The sequence below is a fragment of the Panthera uncia genome, assembly GCF_023721935.1.
Source record: "Panthera uncia isolate 11264 chromosome A1 unlocalized genomic scaffold, Puncia_PCG_1.0 HiC_scaffold_17, whole genome shotgun sequence".
In the NCBI taxonomy this organism is placed as follows: Eukaryota; Metazoa; Chordata; class Mammalia; order Carnivora; family Felidae; genus Panthera; species Panthera uncia.
This window is the reverse complement of record NW_026057577.1, coordinates 51342096-51369492: the sequence shown is the minus strand read 5'-3', so window position 1 is coordinate 51369492 and position 27397 is coordinate 51342096. Positions and strand designations below refer to the sequence as shown.

At 37.6% G+C, this 27397-nt stretch overlaps 1 protein-coding gene across 12 annotated transcripts in view; it reads right to left on the bottom strand.

The window, feature by feature from the left end:
• Positions 1-27397, bottom strand: part of LOC125935709 (general transcription factor IIH subunit 2) — a 134295-nt gene extending 106898 nt beyond the window's left edge. For 10 of the 12 annotated variants that reach the window (XR_007461769.1, XM_049649571.1, XM_049649568.1 and 7 more), the window contains exons 1-12: positions 27325-27397; positions 16755-16839; positions 15883-15960; positions 15522-15558; positions 14782-14868; positions 12542-12592; positions 12163-12217; positions 7664-7769; positions 6141-6231; positions 5899-5986; positions 4593-4700; positions 1714-1777 (exon numbers count right to left, since the gene is read on the bottom strand). Coding sequence is in view for 11 of the 12 variants with exons in the window: in XM_049649571.1 (XP_049505528.1) it covers positions 1714-1777; positions 4593-4700; positions 5899-5986; positions 6141-6231; positions 7664-7769; positions 12163-12217; positions 12542-12592; positions 14782-14868; positions 15522-15558; positions 15883-15960; positions 16755-16810 (821 nt within the window). In the remaining variant the exon portion in view is untranslated. Of the gene's footprint in view, positions 1-1713; positions 1778-4592; positions 4701-5898; positions 5987-6140; positions 6232-7663; positions 7770-12162; positions 12218-12541; positions 12593-14781; positions 14869-15521; positions 15559-15882; positions 15961-16754; positions 16840-26962; positions 27238-27324 lie in introns of those variants that run through there. The other 2 variants (XM_049649570.1, XM_049649569.1) reach the window with 2 other exon arrangements.

Below are 27397 nucleotides of genomic sequence, written 5' to 3'. Positions count from 1 at the left end.
AAAGAGAGTATCCTACCCTGTAAAATCTTGAAGTTGTTTCATAGTTTACTTACGCAAGGTTCATTCTTTACTTTTTTTCTCTCTGCATTTGTTTTGAATAGTGTGCATTAATGTCTTTGTTTTCTGGGTTTTTTAAAAAGTAATCTCTACACCCAACATGGGGCTCAAACTCACAACTCCAACATAAAGAGTCGTATGCTCTACTGACTAAGTCAGCCAGGCACCCCATGTTTTCTTCTTCTCACTCATGTTTTCTTCTTCAGGGACTCATCTGCTGTTAATCCCATCCAGGGTATTTCTCATCTCAGACATTTGTGTCTAGAACTTTGATTTGGGTCTTTTTTGTAATAGCTGTTTTAACACCTTAACCACTAATTCCATCAACTGTGTTGTTTCTGGATATGTTTCTATTCAATGATTTTCTCCTTGTTATGGGTGATATTTTCATACTTCTTTGCAGGCCTGGTCATTTTTGATTGGCTGCCAGGCATTATGAATTTTATGTTTTAGGTGCTGGATTTTTCTGGTATTCCCTTAAATATACTGGGGCTTTTTCTAGAATGTACTTGGAAATGAAGTATAGAATATTCTAGAATATACCTGGAAATAGTTTGATCTGTTCAAAACTTGCTTTTTATTTCATTAGGCTGTCCATAATAGCTGTTAGTCTGGAATTAATTTGGTTCCATTGCTGTGAACACTGTTCAATGCCCATTGTTAAAAGGTTTCTCCACAATGACTGTGAGAACATGAAATATTTCCTGCCCCGTGTGAGCTCCAGTGACTATGCTGCCTGTTCCTCTTCAGTGGTTCTTTCCTGGGCCTCTAGTAGCAGTCATAGGAGTGGGATAACCATAACTCAGCTGATGACTCCAGGGAAGTCCCTGCAATCCTAAGAGTTCTCTGTACAGCCCTTTACTTTCTAGTACTGTGCCTAGAAAATTCTAGCCATTTCAGCCTCCCCAAACTCTGAACTTTGTTTCTTCAACTGATCAAGACCTCTAGGCTCTGTGTGGGTTTCCCCTCCTACAATGCAGCCTAGATATTTCTTCTAGGCAGTAAGCTGCACTCACAGGGCTCACCTCATTTGTTTCCCTTCTTTCAGGGATCATTTACCTGCACTGTCTGTTGTCCATGTCTGAAAATCATTGTTATATGTTTTGTCTGGCAGGAGGGAGAAAAGTAAATTCAGTCCCTATGGTACCTTTATAGCTGGAGACACAAGTCTTACTTGTGATTTTTAACAATTATTTTAACTTTGCTTTATAATTATGTAAAATATAAAGTTCTACAGTTAAAACAAGGTATGTTCAGAAAAGTCTAGGGGCCATCCCTTTGCCTTTCTCTACACACTGCTCAGGTAAACATTTTTTTAGTGTTTACTTTTTATTTCAATTAGTCTTTTTATCATTAATATAAACATACTGTATATCTAGTCAAATCTCTGCCTTCATCTTAGAGGACTGGCAGTATACTATACACTTTTCTCTACTTTGCTGTTTTACCTAATAATATATCCTGAAGATTACTCCACAGGAGTAAAGGAGATAGTCCTCACTCCTTGTTATAGCTACATAGAAGGTAACCTTTTACAAAAGCCGATACACTGCAAGCCCATATAACTTTAGCATTTTTTTTTTTAACTTATAACTTATAGGAAGGAATTTAAAACATAAAAACATCATCACTGACAGTTTCAAAGTTTTTACTTACGCCATGCTGAAAGAGGGTTTTGCATCTTGATCAGACAGAGAAGCAATGGTATGCTGAGGAAATCCTTCATAGAAGAAAATGTATTACTTTCTTTTTCCAAGCACATAGCAAAATTCTAGGACTAGGAAGCTAAAAATGTTCCTACCAGAAAGCCCACAAAGTTGTACAAAAGTTCTCTCTCCTGCCTTTTAGAATGGATTATAGTATGTATAGTAATACCAGGTTATAAAAAAATTAAAAGTTGAGAATATGGGGGAAAGATCGGTCCATACATATGGCCATAGATTCTAAAGTTTATAATTTTCTAGTTCAGTAACAACATGTGCTGCTTTTTAAAAAGAAAATGTTTGTAATTTTTAAATCCTTCTGACACAATTGAGAAGTCTATTACATAGCTGTCCACTTTCATTTTATATAAGAATATACTTCTATGTTTAAAATTTTGGAATGCCCAAACCCATGTAATTTGCTTTCCATACATATTTTTTTAAGGAAGTTCTTTTTTCTTTTTTTAATGATTATCTCTTTATTTTGAGAGAGAAAGAAAAAGCACGCGAGCACAAGCAGGAGAGGAGTAGGGATAGAGGGAGAGAGAAAATCCCAAGCAGACTCCATGCTGTCAGTGCAGAACCCGATGTGGGGCTAAATGTCATAAAACTATGAGATCATGACCCGAGCCAAAATCAAGAGTTGGCGGCTAACATGAGGCACCCAGGTCCCCCTCCATACATATTTTTAAATTCTGAAAACAAGTCCAAGAGAAGCAGAAACCATAAAAAAACATTTCATTACATAAAAAATTTAAGTCTATCTACAGATCAAAACAAGTAAAGGTAAAGGTAAATGGCCAAATGAAAAAATATTTGCGGCAGGTGACAAAAATGGGTTGATATTCCTAAATGGCTCTAACAAATCAATTTGAAGAATACATTATTATAAGTTTAAATAACTTTAAAATGGGCTAAAGAAATGTTATCAGTAAATAAAAAAAAATTAGCCAACCATAACATTTAAAATATATTAACTGTTTATGGCAAGTATTATTCTGTATGCTTTAAGCGTATTACGTTAATTGTTGCAACACACGAGATAGACACATCATTTTACAGATAAGGAAACAGGAGAGGTTGACCAGTACTAGAAATGGACTAAAAAAAGACAGAAAAGCATTCCATCTCACTAACAGTTAACAAATGTGTATTAGCAAAGAAAACAAGAGGTGCTTGGGTGCTTCAGTCAGTTGAGCAGCTGATTTCAGCTCAGGTCATGATCTCACAGTCAGTGAGTTCGAGCCCTGCATCAGGCTCTGCACTGAGCGCTCAGAGCCTGGAGCCTGCTTTGGATTCTGTGTGTGTCTCTCTCTCTCTGCTCCTCCCCCACTCACGCTGTCTTTCTCAAGAATAAATAAACATTAAAAAAAAATTTTTTTTTAAACACAACAAAATAAATCAAAGGGCACCTAGGTGACTCAGTCACTTAAGCCTCTGACTCTTGATTTCTCAGTTCATGATCTCATGGTTCCTGGGATTGAGCCCCATGGGCTCTGCGCTACAACACTGAGCCTGCTTGTGTTTCTCTCTCTCTGACCCTTCCCCAGCGGCATTTGCAAGCGCTTGCTTATGCTCTCTCTTTCAAAATAAATAATAAACATTTTTATTTTTAACTTATTTTTTAATGTTTGAGAGAGCGAGCGAGCGAGCACATATGCGTGGGAGGGGCAGGGAGACAGAGAATGGGTGGCTCAGTCAGGCATCCAATTCTTTATTTCAGCTCAGGTCATGATCTCACCAGTTCATGAGTTCAAGCCCCACGTCGGGCTCCATGCTGATAGTGCAGAGTCTGTTTGGGATTCTGTCTCTCCCTCTCTCTTCTGCTCCTCCCCATCTCGTTCTCTCTCTCAAAATAAATAAATAAACTTTAAAAAAATGTATAAAGAAATTCTTTCTCATACTTAAAAAGTTTATGCCTTTTTCCATTGTAAACATGATAAGTGTTCATTATAAAAGTTTTGGAAAATAGAAGAAAATGAAAAATTGTTTCAGACGATGCAAAACCCATCATTCTTCTTTTCTTGAAAAAAAATCCCTTTTAAAAAAAATATTTTACTTTATTTATTTTAAAAGATTTTAAGTAATCTCTACACGTACAGTGGGGCTCAAACTTATAACCCTGAGATCAAGACTCACAGGTTCTACCAACTAAGGCAGCCAGCTGCAACCCCCCAAAATCCCTTTTAAACAATGTGATGTACCTCCCTGCAACCTTCTGTGTTTGCAGTTTGTATTACATAGCTTTGATCAAACAGTACAAAGAATTTTGTAGCTTATCTTTTAAATTTCTTAACACAATAAGAGTTTTTCTATAAATGCAGTGTCTTTGTACCTTTCTAGCTTTAAAAATAAAACAAAATCAGTAATGGCTGTTGTGACAGGACAACAAATGGTTTTATTATTTTTTTTAATGTTTTATTATTTATTTTTGAGGTACAGAGAGAGAAAGAGAAAGACAGAGAGTGAGTGGGGGAGAGGGAGAGAGAGAGGGAGACACAGAATCCGAAGCAGGCTCCAGGCTCTGAGCTGTCAGCACAGAGCCCCACACAGGGCCCAAACCCATGAACTGTGAGATCATGACCTGACCCGAAGTTGGACACTTAACCGACTGAGCCACCCAGGCACCCCGGTTTTAGTTTTCTTTTAACTTCTTTGTACTTTCCAAGATTGCTTCAACAGGATAATTTTCTCTAATTATAAAATATTTAAGTTAAAAGAAATAAATTCTTAAGCATTAAAATAAATTTGTACAAATGAAAACAGCAAGTCTAATTTGACCCCAGTCATTTTTAAAAATCCATTTTACAACAACATAAAATAAACACTTACCCATACGAATAAGTGAGCATTCAGAACCTGAGCTAGCAGGTGGAGGACTGACATGATGTGTCAGCAATTCTTTGTAATGGCTTTCATCTAAGATAACATGGTATGTGCCTAGGAAGACGAAAAGTAAAAGAAAAAAAAATCAGCTTTCCAGACATGAGTATCAATTGTAATTTCTACATAATTCTGTAAGTTATACCATCTGAAAATGTACATTTTCAAAATTAAGTATTTAAGTTAAATCATCATTTTTCAAAAACCTCGTTTAACTGACATCTCTAAATTGACTTCTCTAGGAATAACTATAACTACAATTTAATTAGAGCCAAGTTATAAGATCTTTATTATTATTTTTTTAAATGTTTTATTTATTTATTTTGAGAGAGAGAGAGAGAGAGGTTGAGCAAGGAAGGGGCAGAGAGAAAAGAAGGGAGAAAGAATCCCAAGCAGGCAAAGCCTGATGCAGAGCTTGATCCCACAAACAGTGAGACCATGACCTGAGCCAAGATCAAGAGTCGGACACTTAACCAACTAAGCCACCCAGGCGCCCCTAAGATCCTTACAAAGTATTACACGTTAGTGAAATTTCTAGCATTTCAAGAGTCATAACACTTCCTCTAAATACTGCCATAACTACTAAAAAGTTCTTGCATTTTGAGATGATATCTTACAGAATCATTAATACATTTAAGATGACTATCGGGGCGCCTGGGTGGCTCAGTCGGTTGGGCGTCCGACTTCGGCTCAGGTCACGATCTCGCAGTCCGTGAGTTCGAGCCCCGCGTCAGGCTCTGGGCTGATGGCTCAGAGCCTGGAGCCTGCTTCTGTGTCTCCCTCTCTCTCTGCCCCTCCCCCGTTCATGCTCTGTCTCAAAAATAAATAAAAACATTAAAAAAAAAATTTTTTTTTTAATTAAAAAAAAAAAAGATGACTATACATATTACAGACTTCAGGACATGAAGTGATTCAAATTTAGTAGCTTGAAAATATCCTAATTTATAATTTTTTCCCATGTTTATTTATTTAATTCGAGAGAGAGTCAGAGAAAGAGCAGGGGAAGGCCAGAGAGAGAGAGAGAGAGAGAGAGAGAGAGAGAGAGAATCCCAAGCAATCTCCACGCTACCAGTGCAGAGCCCCACGAAGGGCTCTACCTCAAGAACTGTAAGATCATGATCTGAGCTGAGATCAAGAATTGGACATCCAACTGACTGAGCCACCCAGGCGCCCCGAAAACATCCTAATTTAATTAATCAATTGTTATTTCTTACATAGTAATTATGAATAAATACTGAAGATTCTAGATATATACCACCAGTTTCACGAGCAAGTACAGTGCAAACCCGAACCTCTGCAGACAATCCGATAACAGACACTCTAATTTTAGTTGCCTTTAGGGTCTTCATAAAATCCACGTAAATGGAGCATTTGGGGGGGAAGAAAAAAAACATGCAAGAATTAATGTGCTTGAAAAACAAGTTTCTGAAAACTAGTAATAAATTCACTACAGAATTCTCCTCTGGCTTTTATTATAAAGAAATGTACTGATTCTACCTTGATTAGATCATAGATATTAGATGGATCACAAGTTGTGAGGCTGCTAAAGATGATTAGCACTTCTCTACTTGTATGTCCAGGCATGTGTCTACAGAAAGATAAAACATATTCCAATTAGGAGATTAATTAATTAATTTACCTAGAAAAAACAGTATAGGTGGTTTATTTATTTACACTACTGTTTTAACACCGCAAAGGAATGAATTGCGAGTATACTCTAAATACGTCAGTGTAAATTTTTCTAAAATTAGCTGCACAAAAAATTGATTCATTCATTCATTCCATAAATACTGACTGAATACTGTTTTTAGGTTCTGGGGATAGCGTAATAAGCAAGACTGAACAACATTCCTGACATCATGAAGCTTACAAACTAGTAGATTCATTTCATACAAAGTCTAAAGTGTACATTGGAAAGTATGAAAATACCATATAGATCGACTTTAAGGTGTATCTTGACAAGAGTAACATACTTCTTTTTTACACTTATTGATTGACTTATTGATCAATTTATCTATCTATTTATTTATTGAGAGAGTGCAGAGCAAACAGAGGAGCTGAGGGAGACAGAGCATGAGAGAGAGGGACAAAGACTCTTAAGCAGGCTCCACACCCAACACAGAACCCAGCGCAGAACCCAGCATGGGGCTTGATCTTACAATCTGAGCCAAAATCAAGAGTCAGATGCTTAACCAACTGAGCCACCAAGGCACCCCAACATACTTCTTTTTTAAGGCTATAATTTAACCTCATATTTGATTCAGACTCACAGTACTCACCAACAGTAGTTTTTGTGTATCAATTACACAATAATTCATGGGACTTTAAGATGTGATGAGCTGTTTTCCACTCTATTAAACAGATTTTTATGCTTTTGGGGGGCAATTTTGTCAGTTATTTCTAGCTTTCTTGCTTTTATCTTCATTGTTGGGCTGATTTCATTTGTGGATGTTGCTATTGTGCCTACCTTTAATATGGGTGTTACCTCCTCACCTACTTCAAAACTAGAAAAATACCTATTATATAAAAGTACAAAAACCAGGACGGACAATCCAGGAATAAAATATATGAGCTAATACTAACTGAATATTTCTATTAGGGTCTTAGCTACATTCCACATACTTGAACTTGCTGGAAAAGTGTGCTATTGATTTGCAGATATACTACAAAACAAGAAACGTCAATAAATGTACAACAAACTCACAATTAATTTCACATTAAATTCCATATATAATCAATTTTCAAAAAAACATTTCCCATCAACATTTTCTTTGTACTAATACTGCTACAGTTTTAGTTATATTTTTCTAAAATCTTTAAGAATCTATCTTACCAGCTAAAATGTAAAATAAAAATTACAAATCAATACCACACTAAACATCATCAATGACATTACATATTTCTCTTAATAAGAGTTTCGTTACAGCTCAGTTTATGGACACACATATCAAAACATTATCATCTCAATTCACTCAAAAAGCTTGAAATGAGTTATAAATAAAAAAATGTAAAATACCAACTTTAGAGTTTGCATAGCCATGCTTAATGAGTTATAGAGAGATGGTTCTCCATGGCAGGTCATATCTACAGCTTTCTTCAAAGATGTAATGTGTTTCCTTGGGTTTCCTAAAATAGAAATGTAATAATCTACTTATAATAAAATTTTATTATACATTATAGAAATTTGTGTTTTCCCTAAATTTACTTATCCATGTTGTTAAAGAACAGAATCTCCTCAATTTACATTTTTATAGCAAGTTACTCTTTTATGAGGAATGTTTGTTACATAAACTTTTACTTCATATTGAAAAACAGAATAAAAATAACCTGCTTCTATCTATTAGCACACATTTTTTTTTCTTATAATTTAAGTACGCTCCAAATCCAACAAGGAGCCCATGACCAGCCTGAACTCACAAAACTGAGATCAAAACCTCAGCTGAGATCAAGAGTCAGATGCTTAACCAACTGAGCCACCCAGGTGCCCCAACACACATTTCTTTTTAACATGGGGCTAGAACTCATGACCCTGAGACCAAGAATCGCATGCTTTACCAACTGAGCCAGCTTGGCGCCCTATTAGCACATACTTTAAATGTTATTAAAGTGCACAACTTTTTACTTTTTTCCCTATTTCATCATTTTAGAAACTCATACATTTTAACATTTTAACATCTCCGAAATCACACTGTGTCTTACAACCAGTAGCAGCCAGGCAGCATCACTGCCCGGTTACATGTGAACCTATGAATGGCTACTGGTATGTTGTACCAACTGCATTACATACACTGTCCTATTCATGTTCAGTTTAACTGCCATTTAAAGTGTTTCTAGGGCCCTGGGAGGCTCAGTCTGTTGAGCATCCGACTCTTGATTTTGGCTCAGGTCATGATCCCAGGGTCGTGGAACTGACCCCCACATCAGGTTCCGCGTGGAGCAGGGAGCCTCTTAAGATTCTTTCTCTCTCTCCCTCTGCCCCTCTCCCCTGCCTGTGCGCTCTCTCTCTAACATAATGTAATGTAACATAACATAAAGTGTTTCTAAAAAAGGTTATAATGCAAAAGGTGATATTTTTATGTAGAAAGGCAAAGAACAGAGCAGTGAAGTATAAATTTATTATTAGTGAAGCAAAAATGCATTGAAAGAAGAATGACTGTAATTTCCTATTTTTATTCAGGGGATAAAAAAGGAATTTTATATGACCTAAGAAAGGAAGATTTCCACAAATAAACATAGCTGTGTTATCTTCTGTTACTGAAGCAACATCTGAAAAGATGGTCTATTTCATACCAAGCAGTACATATAAAGTGAGGAGACATTGCCAAGTTCTTGAGAATAGGTATCAGACATGTCAAATTATCAAGGAGCTAGTGTAAAATATAATTTTTTTCTTTTTTTGGTATGAACAATTTACATCATCATCGGATACTATGTCAAAGTTTAACTGCTAGAGTGTTTCCTTCTTGATGGCTCATAAAATAAAGGCATCTTACAAATGATGTAATCTGAGATTCAATGAAATATAGTTAGACATTTTCTATTTCAACACGGTCTTCACTTTAATGAAAATCAAAACATTATTAAATTGATTTTACCATACACTTCATCCAACTACCTCCATACTGTTGAACAATTCTTCCCAATTTGTCACTAGTATATTTGTAAAATGAGGCTTTTTCTTCTTTCATAATGTTTCCTAAGTATAAATTACAAGGAACAACCATTTTTATGTCTTTTCCCAAAAATGTTAAAAAATTAATCAGCCCATAAGCACTATAAGTACCAGTTTCTCCATGGTTCAACAAGCAGTATACTGCTTCTCAAACTTCATTCTCCTCATTGAAAATACATAAAACAACTAAATGTTGTTGAGTGGTTTTGCTTTGTTTTTTGATCATTTGTTTGTCTAAAAATTTTTTTAAAAAGTTTATTTCTTTTGAGAGAGAGAGACAGAGTGCATGTGGGGGCAGGAGGCAAAGAGAGAAAAGGAGTCAATCCCAACAATCCCAAGCAGGCTCCATGCTGCCAGTGCACAGCCTGACATGGCGCTCAATCTTATAAACCGTGAGATGATGACAGAGCTATTTAGTTTTTCTTTTTATTCTGGTATGAATTATCTGTCTTCTTTGTCCATTCATCTCCTTGGAGCTTCTTGGTGTTCTTATTTATCTAAATAGGTTTTAAAATACTAAGCATTTGCCATTATTTAATATATTTTTCAAGTATTTATTCTTGTAATCATAAAATTTAAAAAATGAAAATTACCAGGGCATTGGGATGGCTTAGTCAGTTAAGCACCCGAGTCTTGATTTTGGCTCAGGTCATGATCTCTCGGTTCCTGAGTTCCTGAGTTCAAGCCCTGAGGCAGACTTTGTACTGTCAGCACAGAGCCTGCTTGGGATTCTCTGTCTCCCTTTATCTCTGCCCTTCCCCTGCCTGCACACATACACACACACACTCTCTCTCTCTCAAAAATAAATAATAAAGATTAAAAAAAAAAAAGAAATAGTGGTACCTGAGTGGCTCAGTCAGTTAAGCGTCCAACTCTTGATTTCTGTTCAGGTCATGATCTCAAGGTCAAGGGATTGGGCCCTGTGTTGGGCTCCTTGCTGAACATGGAGCCTGCTTGGGATTCTCTCTCCCTCTCTCTCTACCCCTCTCCCTGATTAGCACTCTCTCTCCCCCTCTCAAAATAAATAGACATTAAAAGAAAGAAAGAAAGAAAGAAAGAAAGAAAGAAAGAAAGAAAACAAGAAAACAAGAAAGAAAGAAAAGAAAGAAAGAAAGAAATGCAAAGTAACTCACTAGGTCCAAATTCCTCCTTTCTTAAGTGAGAAACAAACCTAACAAGTTAAATAATTGGCCACAAGACAAACACCTACCCAGTGGCATGACCAGAACTTAAACCTACATTTCCTGGCTCTCCATCCACTTCTCATTCTACCATACCATACAAAATATTTTGTTCATCTCCTACTATATTGTGAGTACAGGAAAAAAGCCTACTACATTACTGTCAGTGTGGTTTATAACAGTGATTCTAATCAGAGAGACAAAGGGTGCCCTCAAGAGGCCTATCAGAATATTGAGAGGATTTTTTTAATTAAAAAAAAATTTTTAACGTTTATTCATTTTTTAGAGAGAGAGAGAGACAGAGTGTGAGCGGGGGAGGGGCAGAGAGAGAGGGAGACACAGAATCCGAAGCAGGCTCCAGGCTGTCAGCTGTCAGCTGTCAGCACAGAGCCCGACTCGGGGCTCAAACCCACAAACTGTGAGATCATGACCTGAGCCGAAGTCGGACGCCCAACCGACAGAGCCACCTAGGCTCCCCTCCTGAACTTTTAAGATGATAAAATTCAGGGGCGCCTGGGTGGCTCAGTCGGTTAAGCGTCCGACTTCGGCTCAGGTCATGATCTCACGGTCCGTGGGTTCGAGCCCCGCATCGGGCTCTGTGCTGACCGCTCAGAGCCTGGAGCCCATTTCAGATTCTGTGTCTCCCTCTCTCTCTGCCCCTCCCCTGTTCATGCTCTGTCTCTCTCTGTCTCAAAAATAAATAAACGTGGGGCGCCTGGATGGCGCAGTCGGTTAAGCGTCCGACTTCAGCCAGGTCACGATCTCGCGGTCCGTGAGTTCGAGCCCCGCGTCAGGCTCTGGGCTGATGGCTCGGAGCCTGGAGCCTGTTTCCGATTCTGTGTCTCCCTCTCTCTCTGCCCCTCCCCCGTTCATGCTCTGTCTCTCTCTGTCCCAAAAAAAAATAAATAAAAAACGTTGAAAAAAAAAAAAATTTAAAATAAAAAAAAATTAAAAATAAATAAATAAATAAATAAACGTTAAAAAAAAAATTAAAAAAAAAAAGATGATAAAATTCAGTTAGGCATGCCATATAAGCAGAAAAACTGAGTTATTAACAATATCTACAATTCAATTTTTAAACTCTTTGTTCTTTAGAGGTTTAAATTAAAAAAAATTTTTTTAATGTTTATTTATTTTTGAGAGACAAACAGAGTGAGAGCAGGGGAGGGACAGAGAGAGAGAGGGAGACACAGAATTTGAAGCAGACTCCAGACTCTGGGCTGTCAGCACAGAGCCCGACACGGGGCTCAAACCCACGAACTGTGAGATCATGACCTGAGTTGAAGTAGGTCGCCCAACCGACAGAGCCACCTAGGCGCCCCTAGAGGTTTAACTTTTAAAAAATTAATTTTAAGACTAAGTGGATTTTTAGAATGGTTACAATAATTTTATCTTAATTCTTTCGAGATAAGACTGTATGAATCTTAAACATTTACATTCACTGCAGTAGTATTCATTACTGTACAGAACTCAATTTAAAACAGTTCATCTTAAATACCAAGAGTTTAATGGAGGATTTAATGGAGGGTTTATTAAGTGTTTCACAATGAGAGTATAAAAGAAGTCTTCATTTTACTTATTAGGCAACCTTATAAACAGGGTTACAAACAAGGTTGAGTAAATAGAGCCAAGTCCTTGAATCCTATGAAGGTAATTTTATGCATACCTGAGAGTTCGGTCAGTTTTTCAGCTCTTTTACTCTTTGTTACAATTATTCCAATCTCAAAATAAAAACAAAAATGATCATTAATTTAACAATTTATTTTTTCTTGAAAAGAATGTACATAACCTAAATTAGTAATTACAAAAGAAATAAGAGAAATTTTTTCTCATGATGCTTTTGACATAAATTTAGCTATGATTTCACTGCACATTATTTAATTTCTAGAGTTACCTTACTTTTCATTGACAAATGTACCAGAAACTGGTACACAATCTGGATCACTTAATAATCCACAGAATGTATGCCCAATGTTCTAAAAATAAATTATAATTGGCAGTAATATCAGGAATCTAATTGTGAATTCTATCACTTATCTACATACCTGACTAATGGGATTTTGATCAAAATACTCTTCTACGAAGTATTCCAACAACTGTTTAAAGAAAACAAAAACACTAGTTAAGGGCAAAATAATAACCATACAGAACATGTTTGGTGAAACCTATTTATCAAGCATCACTTTATGATTTTTAAAAAATGCTTAGTAAAAACATTAAATGAGAATAAGTTTAAAAATATTAAAAATAAAAATCACAACACTAAATAAGCCTGAATTTAAAATGGTAGATGGTGAGACAGAAACAATCTAAACATGGAAAGATCCAATGAAGCCAAACACAGGAGAATGAGCAGAAGTGGGGATGGGTTTTGACAAATTAGGAATAATATGAATATGTTTATAAGCTAAGGGGACTGATTTGAATTAAGTCCAGAGACAGTGAAAATTCAGTAAGGAAAAGGGATAACTGACTGACAAAGCAAGATGCTGACTGGAGTAGGAGGATAGAAATTAAGAGCATAAATAATTAGCCATTTTGGCGTATCATTTTTCAAAATGATGTGGTAGCACTTCTACTTATAGTTTATAACTCAAAAAAAATTACATTCTTTAAAAAAATTTCTTCATGGGAATGTACGATATTTACTCAGGGGAAGAGGATAGAAAGAAAAAGAGTGACCAAGTTCCAGGGCACTCCAGCATTCGAAAATTGGAGAGGAGCCTGAGAAGCAAATCAAGAGACTATCTATAACCAAAGTCAAAAGAAGAATGGGTGGGGCACCTAGCTAGCTCAGTCCTTAGAGAGTGCAACTCTTGATCTCGGGGTCAAGACTTCGAGCCCCAAATCAGGGGTAGAGTTTACTTACAGCACGCGCGTGCACACACAAACACACACACACACACACACACACACACACACACACACACAAACCAAAAAACAAAAGAGGGACACCTTTCTGGGAGAAGTGGTCAACTGTTTCAGTTTCTGATAAAGATAAAAAGGCACTGAATTTCACATCCTGGAGGTTATGGTGGACCTTTAAAATGTAGTCGTGAAGACAACATTCCAATTGGAGTATGTTAAAGAGAGAATGCTGTGGATATTAAACTGTAGAGAGCTGACTAATATTGGAATAAGCGCACACAAATTCACTAAAAGAGAAGGTAAAGGACAAATCGAATCTAGTAAATTTTAAGAACTTGTGTACAAAAAATGGAGCAGAGGATTCTGAAGAAGAATGGCTTCTCCCTCACCCTACTCCTCTGAAGCCCCATTCATGACTCATACAAGTCCCACAAAATTTCACCAATACACTTGCTTTTGGGAAAAACTAAAGAGAAGAAGTATTTTTATTTTTTCCCTCTTCTGCCAGAAATTATGAATGCATGGGGAAAGAAATCAAAAACAGACTTTCCTTGTCAGAAGATAACAATTCAAACTTCACGCTTAATTGGGGGGAAGAGTTCAAAGTATGAGAATATCTCCTCATGGAAATGCATTACACCCTCCCTCCCTTGCCCATTAGTTAAGAGTAAACAAGAAACAGGACAACATAATCTCAAAAGAGAAAAACGGATCCCCAGAAACCCAACACAGCCTGCACGCCACCCAAGCTGAGCTCCCTCCTTGCGTGCACACACTCCATCCCAGTTGCTATTCTCTTAGGTCACGGAAAAGTGCATGAAATACAAAACACCCAGGCTAAAATTAAGCATTAGAAAAGAAAAGATGATCCACATAAAAATCTGTTCATGAAGGTTCACAGCAGTATTATTCATAAAGCCCCCCAAAAGTGGAAATAACCCAGTGTTGTATATAATGGAATATTGTTTGCAAAAATAAAGACATGAAGTACTTGAAATGCTACAACACAGATGAATCTTGAAAACATTATACTAAGTGAAAGAAGTCAGTCACAAAAGATGACATGTTGTATGTTTCCATTTATATGAAATGTTCCAAATAAGAAAATCTATAGAGACAGAAAGCACATTAGTGGTTGCCTCGGCCTGAGATGGATTGGGGGAAAACAGGGGGTGACTGTTAAATGGTACAGGTTTTTTTTTTCTTAGTAATAATAAAAATGCTCTAAAATTGACTGTGGTAATAATGTTGAACAACTGTAAATTTACAAAAAACTTTAACAGTATACTTGAAATAAGTTAATTTTATGGTATGTGAATTCCATCTTAATAAAGCTATTATAGTAAAAAAAAAAATTTATTTTAGAATTCAGTGTCCTTTCCCACATTTAGTATAAATAAGAATGATTTTACTATACCTTTAAAGTACAAGTCAATCTATTTGGCTTTAAATCTTGGTCTTCCATTGTTCTTGATCCATCTACTACCACATAAAGATGACGCATCTACCAAAAAAAAGGTAGACAATTCAAAAATGAAGACAATTTTCAAAAACATTTTTGACCAAGAAATAAAAATGTCATTTACTATTTACATATTATACACACACACACACATACACACACACACTTTATTTTTTTTAAGAGTGGGGGTATGTGCGGGCGAGCGGGGGAGAGGGGCAAAGGGAGAGGGAGAATGTTAAGCAAGCTCCATGCCCAAGGTGGCGCCCAAGGAGGGGCTCAAACTCACAAACCCATGAGATTATGACTTGAGCTGAAATCAAGAGTCAGACACTCAACCAATTGAGGCACCCAGGGAGCCCTCTTAACTTATATTTTTAATATATCCTTTTAAAAGGTCTGTTGACTTAGTATTGTTTATTCTGTCAAGACAAAATGTTTCTGTAACCCAGCTAGTTCTGTCCTGGTAAAGAAAAAAAAAAATAGGGGCACCTGGGTGGCTCAGTTGGTTGAGCATCTGACTTTGGCTCAGGTCATGATCTCACGGTTCATGAGTTCGAGCCCTATAACGGGCTCTCTGTGTCAGTGGAGAACCCGCTTCGGATACTCTGTCTCCCTCTCTCTCTGCCCCGGCTCCACTCGCTCTCTCTCTAAAATGAATAAATAATAAAACAAATTACATAAAAAAATTAACATACCATTCCAAGTCGAACCTGTCCATGGTGCTCAAACACTCTGTTAAAATTATGCAAACATTTTAATAGAATGTCCTTTATTACCCCGAAAATCAATATAACTTTTCAAGTAACCAGAATTTTAGTGAAATAAATTATTAACTTATGGGATCCACATAATTACAGGCATTTGGATAGTCCCTGAAGACCCAATTCCCTGCTGAGATGCTAGGTTGCTGGTTCCTTCCCCCTATTCAAGAGTTTAAAGGTCAGTTTCCCTGGAACACAGCTGTAATGAAATACTAAAGAGTGGGTATAGGTGGAGAGAAAGACTTAAAGGAGTCAGTTTTACCTTTTATAACACACTTACAAACAGTTTACATACCTTTTTCTCTTTGCTTTGAAGAGAATATCTTCTATTGTAGCTTTAAGTGATCCTGATTCATCTTCTTTAAGAATCTCCCTATAAGGAATAATGAATCATTTGAAAAGAAAAGCTAAAAATTTATTAATCCAAAAGAAATGAAAATGTGTATCTGCACAGATATTTGCACATGAACATTCACAGTGGCATTATTCGTAAAACCAAATGTTGTAATCAATCTAAATGTCCATCAACTGGTGAATAGAGGAATAAAAACATGGTATACAATATAATGCTATTCAGCAATAAAAAGGAAAGAATTATTGCTACTGCTACAACATGGATGAACCTTGAAAATATTGTTATATGAAAGAAGCCAGACATAAATGACTACATATTATATGATTACACTTATATGAAATATCTAAAATGGCGAATCCATAGAGACAGAAAGTAGATTAGTAGTTGCCTAGGGCTAGAGGTACGTACGAATGGAATTAATCACAAATGGGCATGAAGGATCTTACTGGGGTGGTGAAAACATGTGTTAAATATATTTTAATAAATGTGTTAGAAAAACCAATCACCAAGGAGTGCCTGGCTCAGTTGGTTAAGTGTCTGACTCTTGATTTCGGCTCAGGTCATAATCTCACAGGTTAGTAAGTTCAAGTCCTGCGTCGGGCTCTGCACTGACAGCCTGCCAGGGATTCTATGTCTCCCTCTCTCTCTGCCCCTCCCTTACTCATGCTTGAGCTCTCCCTCTCTCAAAATAAATTAACTTAAAATAAATAAATATTAAAAAAAAAAACAGTCACTGGAAGAGAGATAAAGCCATACAACAACACTGAGAAACAATGTTTAAAAGAGAAAGAGAACAAGAACGCCCTACTCACCATGTCCTTTCATAGCCTCCTTCCCATCGCTTAGTTCTTTCAGGTTCATCATCCATTTCTTCTCTTAAATGTATTATTCAATATCCTGTAAAAATCACTAGATCGTGAATTTTCTAAAAATATTTGCCACCAAATTCATACATTTCAATTTGAAAAGTAAAGAGAAGGAAGCAAACATATAAAGTAAAAAATAAATAAATAAAAACGGAGAATGCAAGATCATTGAATTCTTAGCAATTTATTCACTAATTGTTGTTGAAAATACTTCACAAAATTCTCATGAAACCTTTTCCCATTCTTAGGAAAAAATACAAACATTTATGCACAAATCTGGCACCAATGGAGATAAGCATCTTTTTACAATTTTTAAAAACAAAAATGCATTATAGATGTGTCATAGGATAAGGCCACAGAATTAGGGGAAGTGAGTGAAGGAGTAGATGAAACAAGATTAGCTGCAAATGATCGTTATTATAGCTGAGTGACGGATTCATGGTGATTCACTGTATTACCTGTCCACTTTTGTGTGTGTGAACTTTCTCATTATCAAAAATTTATTTTAAGTAAGCTCTGCACCCAGTGTGGGGCTGGAACTCACAACCTCAAGATCAAGAGTTACATACTCTATTGACTGAGCCAGGCAGGCAGCCCATCATAATCAGAAGTTTTAAAATGAAATTTATTGACAGATCCAACATGGCAGAGAAGGAGGGGGACCCGAAGATCCCTTGTCCGTCAAACACAGCAGTGTTTAGACCAAAGGACTTTGAATTCCAAGAGTCCCGGCTGCAGAGTGACAGAGCCATCTCCAGGGGCCCACGGGGACAACCTGGAGGGCCACAGGTGGGGCCTCAGGGAACCAACAGCAGGCCCATGGTGGAGGCAGGACACACCTACACCAAACCCCGCTCCTCCATGCCTGGTAATTGCTTATCTACTGGAGCAGAACTGATGTGCTGATGAACCAGACAGCCCCTCTTCCAGACCAGTGCTGTCACCGAGATTCCAAGGCACTCAGTGTTTTTGCATTTTCTGATTTAATTCTTGGACAATTCTTATTATATATATTTTTTTTCTTCCTTTTCTCCTTCTTATTTCTTCCCTCCTCTAGTCTGGTTATTCTGGTTGTTGTTTTGTTTAAGCATTTTTTTTTTTTTTTACCTTCTTACTTTTAAAGTTTTATTTTTTATTTTTTAAAATTTACATCCAAATTAGTAAGCATATAGTGAAACAATGATTTCAGGAGTAGATTCCTTAATGCCCCTTACCCATTTAGCCCACCCCCCCTCCCACAACCCTTCAAGTAACCCTCTGTTTGTTCTCTATATTTAAGAGTCTCTTCTGTTTTGTCTCCCTCCCTGTTTTTATATTATTTTGTTTCCCTTCCCTTATGTTCATCTATTTTGTGTCTTAAAGTCCTCATATGAGTGAAGTCATATGATATTTGTCTTTCTCTAATTTCACTTAGCATAATACCCTCCAGTTCCATCCATGCAGTTGCAAATGGCAGGATTTCATTCTTTTTGATTAAGCAGACATATTTGATCTATTCTCTTTATACTTGTTCTATATCTCCTTTTTTGTTTTCCTCCCTCTCTCTCTGGATTAACCCATATAGTTTCTCTGACTGGTCAATTTTATTTTCTCTTCTTTTTCTCCGCCCCTGTTGTTTCTCTCTTTGTATGGGATAAGGCCTCTTCCACCAACACCACCCCCCCCCCCTTTGATATTTGTTGTTGTTGTTGTTTTGTGGTTTTTTTGTTTTTGTTTTGTTTTGTTTTTTCTCCAGGGATACTTCAACGAACAAATCAAAGCACACCTGGTGGAGGGCCCAAAACATCACTATGAGTAGGAACATAAAAAAACCACAGTCACAACAACAGAGAGTAAGTAACACACTCCAAAAAACACCTCCTGAACGGCCAGGCCCTGGACAGTGCAGCACCACTCTTTAATACAGTAGTGCTCACAGGTGCAGGACACATAACAAGCTTTTAAAACACATAAGAGGGGCGCCTGGGTGGCTCAGTCGGTTAGGCATCCGGCTTCGGCTCAGGTCATGATCTCGCAGTCCGTGAGTTCAAGCCCCACATCAGGCTCTGTGCTGACAGCTCAGAGCCTGGAGCCCGTTTCAGATTCTGTGTCTCCCTCTCTCTCTGACCCTCCCCCGTTCATGCTCTGTCTCTCCCTGTCTCAAAAATAAATAAACGTTAAAAAAAATTAAAAAAAAAAAAAAAAAAAACACATAAGAGACAAAAAACTAGCCTTAATGACGAAATGGAAGACTTATGCTCAAAAGAAATTCCAGGAAAAAATGACAGGTAAAGAACTGACCAAAACAGATATAAACAATATATCTGACCAAGAATTTAAAATAATAGTCATAAGATTAATCACTGGGCTTGGAAAAAACCATAGAAGACAGCAGAGAATCTATTGCTGTAAAGATCAAGGAACTATTTCTTAGATGAATTAAGAAATGCCGTAAATGAGGTGCAAAATAAACTAGATGTGGTGACAGCAAGGACTGAAGATGCAGAGAGGAGAGTAAGTGAAATAGAAGATAAAATTATGGAAAAAGTTGAAGCTGAGAAAAAGAGAGATAAAAAACTCTAGACCACGAGGGGAGAATTAAAGAACTAAGTGATTCAATGAAAATGTAAATGTAATAATATCCATATCATAGGAGTTCCAGAAGAAGAAGGGAGAGAAAAAGGGGCAGAAGGTGTACTTCAACAAATCATAGCTGAGAACTTCCCCAATCTGGGGAAGGAAACAGACATTGAGATCCCGGAGGCACAGAGAACTCCCTTCAGACATAACAGGAATCGATCTTCTACACAACATATCATAGTGAAACAGGCAAAGTATAAAGATAAAGAGAGAATTCTGAAAGCAGCTAGGGACAAACAGGACTTAACCTACAAGGGTAAGCACATAAGGGAAGTAGCAGACTTATCTACTGAAACTTGGTAGGCCAGAAGGGAGTGACAGGAAATATTCAATGTCCTGAATAGGAAAAATATGCAGCCAAGAATCCTTTATCCAGCAAGGCTGTCATTCAGAATAGAAGGAGAGATAAAGGTTTCTCCAGACAAAAACTGAAGGAGTTCATCATCACTAAAACAGCCCTACAAGACATCCTAAGGGGAACTCTGTAAGTGGAATGTTGCAAAGACTACAAAGGACGAGAGACATCACCACAAGCATGAAACCTACAGATAACACAATGACCCTAAATCCCTATCTTTCAATAATAATGCTGAATGTAAATGGACTAAATGCTCCAATCAAAAGACCTAGGGTATCAGAATGGATAAAAAAATAAGACTCATCTATTTGCTGTCTACAAGAGACCTATTGTAGACCTGAGGACACCTTCAGATTGAAAGTGAGGGTATGGAGAACAATCTACCATGCTACTCGAAGTCAAAAGAAAGCTGGAGCAGCCATACTTATATCAGACAAACTAGATTTTAAACTAAAGGTTGTAACAAGAGATGAAGAAGGGCATTATATCACTATTACAGGGTCTATCCATCAACAAGAGCTAACAATGATAGATGTTTATGCACCCAATATGAAAGCACCCAAATATATAAAACAATTAATCACAAACATAAGCAATCCTATTGATAAGAATGTAATAATTGCAGGGACTTTAATACTCCACTTAACAACAATGGACAAATCATCTAAACAGAAAATCAGTAAAGAAACAATGGCCCTGAATGATACACTGGACCAGATGGACTTAACAGATATATTCAAAACTTTTCATCCAAAAGCAGCAGAATACACATTGTTCTTGAGTGCACATGGAACATTCTCCAAGATAGATCACATACTGGGTCACAAAACAGCCCTCAATAAATATAAAAGAATTGAGATCATACCATGCACACTTTCAAATCACAATGCTATGAAACTTGACATCAACCACAGGAAAAAGTTTGGAAAACCTCCAAATGCATGGAGGTTAAAGAATATTCTACTAAAGAATGAATGGGTCAACCAGGCAATTAAAGAAAAAATTAAAAAATATATGGAAACAAATGAAAATGAAAACACGACAGTCCAAATTCTTTGGGATGCAGCAAAGGCAGTCCTAAGAGGAAAATACATTGCAATCCAGGTCTATCTCAACAAACAAGAAAAATCCCAAATACAAAATCTAACAGCACACCTAAAGGAACTAGAAGCAGAACAGCAAAGAAACCCAAGCCCAGCAGAAGAAAAGACATAATAAAGATCAGAGCAGAAATAAACAATATAGAATCCAAAAAAAAAATAAAAAAAAAGTAGAACAAATCAATGAAACTAAGAGATGGTTTTATGAAAAAATAAAACTGATAAACCCCTAACCAGACTTCACAAAAAGAAAAGAGAGAGGCGCCTGGGTGGCTCAGTTGGTTGGGCATCCAACTTTGGCTCAGATCATGATCTCACGGTTCATGAGTTCAAGCCCCACATCGGGCTCTGTGATGACAGCTCAGAGCCTGGAGCCTGCTTTGAATTCTGCCCCTCCCCTGCTCATGCTCTGTCTCTCTCTCCCTCAACAATAAATAAACATTAAAAAAACCCAAAAATTAAAAAAAAAGAAACTTCAAAAAGAAAAGGAAAGAAAAGAAAAGAGAGAGGACCCAAATAGATAAAATCATGAATGAAACTGGACTTATCACAACCAACCCCTCAGAAATACAAGCAATTATCAGAGAATACTATGAAAAATTATATGCCAATAAACTAGACAACATGCAAGAAGTGGACAAATTCCTAGATATCCACACAGTACCAAAACTCAAACGGGAAGAAACAGAACATTTGAACAGACCCATAACTAGCGAAGAAATTGAAACAGTTATCAAATATCTCCCAACAAATAAGAGTCCTGGGCCAGATGGCTTCCCAGGGGAATTCTACCAAACATTTAAAGCAGAGTTAATACCTATCCTTCTCAAGCTGTTCCAAAAAATAGAAACAGAAGGAAAGCTTCCGTACTCATTCTATGAAGCCAGTGTTACCTGATTCCCAAACCAGACAGAGACTCCCACAAAAAAGAATTACAGACCAATATCCCTGATGAACATGGATGCAAAAATTCTAAACAAGATACTAGCAAATCGAATTCAACAGCATACAAAAGAACTATTCACCATGATCAAGTGGGATTCATTCCTGGGCTGCAAGGCTGGTTCAATATATGCAAATCAATCAATGTGATACATCACATTAAAAAGAAAGGATAAGAACCATATGATCCTGTCAATAGATGTGGAAAAAGAATTTGACAAAATTACAGCATCCTTTCTTAATAAAAACCCTCAAGAAAGTCAGGATAGAAGGAACATACCTAATATATGCTTATATTACCTTATATATTATAAAAGCTATATATGAAAAGCCCACAGCTAACATCATCCTCAATGGGGAAAAACTGAAAGCTTTCCCCCTGAGATCAGGAACACGACAGGGATGTCCATTCTCATCACTGTTGTTTAACATAGCGTCGGAAGTCCTAACCCAAAGACAACCAAACTGGCAAAGAAGTCAAACTTTCACTTTTTTGCAGACAACATGATACTCTACATGGAAAACCCAAAAGACTCCACCAAAAAGCTGCTAGAACTGATACACGAATTTGGCAAAGTCACAGGATACAAAATCAATGTAGAGAAATCAGTTGCATTTCTATACACCAACAAGCAAACAACAGAAAGAGAAATCAAGAAATCGATCCTATTTACAATCACACCAAAAACCGTAAAATACCTAGGAATAAACCTAACCAAAGATGAAAAGGTCTGTATGCTGAAAACTATAGAAAACTTATGAAGGAAATTGAAGAAGACACAAAGAAATGGAAAAACATTCCATGCTCATGGAAGAATACATATTATTTAACGTCAATATTACCCAAAGCAGTCTACACATTCAATGCAATCCCAATCAAAATTGCACCGGCATTCTTATCAAAGCTAAAACAAACAATCCTAAAATTTGTATGGAACCAAAAAAGACCCCGAATAGCCAAAGCAATGTTGAAAAAGAAAACCAAAGCAGAGGCATCACAATCCCAGACTTTAATCTCTACTACAAAGCTGTAATTATCAAGACAGTATGGTATTGGCACAATAACAGACACATAGGCCAATGGAAGAGAATAGAGAACCCAGAATAGGACCCGCAAATGTATGACCAACTAATCTTGGACAAAGCAGGAAAACAGTATCCAATGGAAAAAAGATGGTCTCTTAAGGAAATGGTGCTGGGAGGAATGGACAGCAACATGCAGAAGAATGAAACAAGATCCCTTTCTTACACCATGCACAAAAATAAACTCAAAATGGATGAACGACCTAAATGCAAGACAGGAAACCATCAAAACCCTACAGGAGAAAACAGGCAACAACCTCTTTGACCTCAGCTACAGCAATTTCTTGCTCAACACGTCTCCAAAGGCAAGGGAATTAAAAGCAAAAATGAACTATAGGGACCTCATCAAGATAAAAAGCTTCTGCACCGCAAAGGAAACAATCAACAAAACTAAAAGGCAACCTATGGAATAGGAAAAGATATTTGCAAATGACATACCAGATAAAGGGTAAGTATCCAAAATCTATAAAGAACTTACCAAACTCAACATGCAAAAAACAAATAATCCAGTGAAGAAACAGGCAGAAGACACGAATAGACACTTTTCCAAAGAAGATATCCAGATGGCCAACGGACAGATGAAAAGATCCTCAACATCACTATCAAGGACATACAAATCAAAACCACAATGAGATACCACCTCACACCGGTCAGAGTGGCTAAAATGAACAACTCAAGAAACGACAGATGCTGGTGAGGATGTGAAGAAACGGGAAACCTCTTGCACTGTTGCTGGGAATGTAACTTGGTGTAGCCGCTCTGGAAAACAGTGTGAAGGTTCCTCAAAAAACGAAAAATAAAACTACCCTATGACCCAGCAATAGCACTACTAGGAATTTATCCAAAGGATAAAGGAGTGCTGATTCATAGGGGCACATGTACCACCATTTTTATAGCAGCGCTTTCAACAATAGCCAAATTACGGAAAGAGCATAAATGTCCATCCATTGATGAATGGCTAAAGAAGATGTGGTTTATATATACAATGGAATACTACTTGGCAATGAGAAAGAATGAAATCCTGCCATTTGCAGCAATGTGGATGGAAATGGGAGGGTATTATGCGAAGTGAAATAAGTCAGTCAGAGAAAGACAGATATCATATGTTTTCACTCATATGTGGAACTTGAGAGACTTAACAGAAGGCCATGGGGGAAGGGAAGGGAAGGGGGAAAAAATAGTCACAAACAGAGGGGAACCAAGGGAAACCATAAGAGACTCTTAAATACAGAGGACAAACTGAGGGTTGATGCGGGGGGGTGGGGTAAGGGAGAGGGAAAAATGGGTGATGGGCACTGAGGAGGGCACTTGCTGAGATGAGCACTGGGTGTTGTATGTAAGCAATGAACCATGGGAATTTACCCCAAAAACCAAGAGCACACTTTACACATTGTATGTTAGCCAATTTGACAATAAATCATATTAAAAATAAATAAATATGGGAATGCAAGCTGGTGCAGCCACTCTGGAAAACAGTATGGAGTTTTCTCAAAAAACTAAAAATAGAATTACCCTACGACCCAGCAATTGCACTACTAGGCATTTATCCAAGGGATACAGGTGTGCTGTTTTGAAGGGACACATGCACCCCCATGTTTATAGCAGCACTACCCACAATAGCCAAAGTGTGGAAAGAGCCCAAATGTCCATCGATGGATGAATGGATAAAGAAAATGTGGTATATATACACAATGGAGTATTACTTGGCAGTCAGAAAGAATGAAATCTTGCCATTTGCAACTACGTGGATGTAACTGGAGGGTATTATGCTAAGCGAAATTAGTCAGAGAAAGACAAATATCATATGACTTCACTCATATGAGGACTTTAAGAGACAAAACAGATGAACATAAGGGAAGGGAAACAAAAATAATATAAAAACAGGGAGGGGGACAAAACAGAAGAGACTCATAAATATAGAGAACAAACTGAGGGTTACTGGCGAGGTTGTGGGAGGGGGGATGGGCTACATGGGTAAGGGGCACTAAGGAATCTACTCCTGAAATCACTGTTGCACTATATGCTAATTTGGGTGTAAATTTTAAAAAATAAAAAATAAAATTAAAAAAATAAAAATAAATAAAAAATAAAATGAAATTTGTTATTTATAATTTTTTTAATGTTCATTTTATTTTTGAGAGACAGAGCACGAGCAGGGGAGAGGCAGAGAGAGACAGAAACACAGGATCCAAAGCAGGCTCCAGGCTCTAAGCCGTCAGCACAGAACCCGATGGTGGGCTTGAACCCACAAACCATGAGATCATGGCCTGAGCCAAAGTCGGTGCTTAACCAGTTGAGCCACCCAGGCACTCCTGAAATTTATTATTTATAAATGGTAAAGGCTTATGGCTCAAAATTCAAAAAAGGACACAATATTAAAACTATATTATTATCTCAACTATTGAAAAAAATAAAGAGTGAGCGCACATGCACGCGAGTGGGGGCAGGGGCATGGAGGGGGCTAAAAGCACAGAGCCCGACACGGGACTCAATCTTACAAACTGAGCTCATGACCTCAGCCGAAGTCAAGAGTTGGATGCTTAATGGACTGAGCCACCCAGGCATCCCCATATTTTTGTATTTTTCATATAAGCATGTATTTCTTTAATAATCAGGGATAAAACAGGTAATAGGGGGGTAATCTATTAACCATAACCAAGTAATAAAACATCCTAGTCACTTCTACACTCCCTTCCTCCCCAGTGGAATCTCCATGCCTACCCTACACTTTCACTATCAGCTTCCTTCTTTCATAAATGAAAGATCAAAGGAATCCTAAGGGCCAAGAAGACATTAAGGACAAAACAAATCCCACCACTGGCAGAGGAAAAATTAATTTCTGTAATAAGGATCATATGCAAGACCTTACACCCCACTCACACTATATATATTATATATATATAATATATATTTAAATTTTTTAATGTTTATTTATTTTTCAGAGAGAAAGAGTGTGAGCGGGAGAGGGGCAGAGAGAGAGGGAGACACAGAACCCCAAGCAAGCTCCTGGTTCTGAGCTGTCAGCACAGAGCCCCAGGTGGGAATGGAACTCATGAACTGACAGATCATGACCTGAGTGGAATTTGGACATTTAATCCACTAAGTCACCCAGGCGCCCCTCCACTTACACTATAGAAAAATACATTTTAAGATCTAAAGAACTGATCTATAAATGGGTTTCTGGAATTAAAATCTATTGACAAGTTGCAAACTGCTTTTGTGGCATCAGTGCTTTCTGAGGCATCTGCTATTATCAGGTATTATTTGCTAAAATTCTGTATGTCTCTCATTTAAGTCACAAACCACTCCCTGGCATTGGAAGAGATCTACTTGTTTCATGGAGTCTGGTGATCTACTATAGTATGAACTTAGGTAGACTGCATGAAATGACAAGTGACTTAATTCTAACATTTGTGTTATTCTAACACACTATGCTGGTGCTTGTAAACTTAATGGTCCATGTAGAAACAGCATATGGCGACTAAACTGAACATTTTGATCCTCCATCAAAGTTTCTGAATTACTGTGAATTACAAAAATCAAAGTTTACATAGTGTTCTTGATGTTTTCAAACTCAAATTCTTAGAAATGTCACTATTTCCAACCGTCCTATCAATATTTAAACTGTTATCTTATTCTTAGTTTCTACTTTCAATTCTCTGAAAACTGAGAAACAGAACTGACAAGCAGAAGACTGCAAACAGGAACACTTCTGGCTCATTGGATACAAGGACTTAGAGTTGTGTGCAATGGGAAATTACAGAGGTATTAAGCTCCCTGATATTTGCTGATATTCCAAGGGAAGCTGGATGTTTATAATGCATGTTATTCGTAAAGAAAGAAGTTATGCATCCTGGCAAAAGATGTACTTAGTGACCTCTTCGGTCAGCATCTCCAAAAGTTGATTCGTTTCATGGGAATCCAAACCCAGAAGAGCTATTTCTCCTAGGGTAAGCCTGTTGGTGTGATTCCAGGCACATGAGCTCAGAATGCTTCTAAAAACAAATGAGATCTGGACCAAACGTCCCAATTTATGAAGCTTTTACTCACACCTAACTCTGCCAAGCGCTTCGAGCCAAGCACGGGTGATCACTGCCCTGTGTTCAGACTCGGAACTCGAAGAGTCAAAAGGCTGGTAAACTCTGTCGAGGTCACATAGCTGGAGGTAGGTCAAACTCGGACCCAGGACCACAATTCCCAAAACTCGCGTTCTGCCTTAAGGAAGGAAAGCCATTCCCTGGACTACAGACCCACACGCTTCTTTGCAGCTCCCACACGGAAGTTGCCCTCCTCCCCCTCCATACGCTCCCTCCCACTCACGAATCCCTACGAGGCTGCTCGGAACCATTCAGCCTCCGCGCCCGCACGCGAAAGCCTTCCAAGCTGCCGCGCTCCCCAAACAGCCGGTGCCCACCTTGGCTCCTCTAGGAGCTCTAGCCGCGGACTCACCGGTCTCGTAGAATGCCGCTCTACCCGGAAGCCCCGCC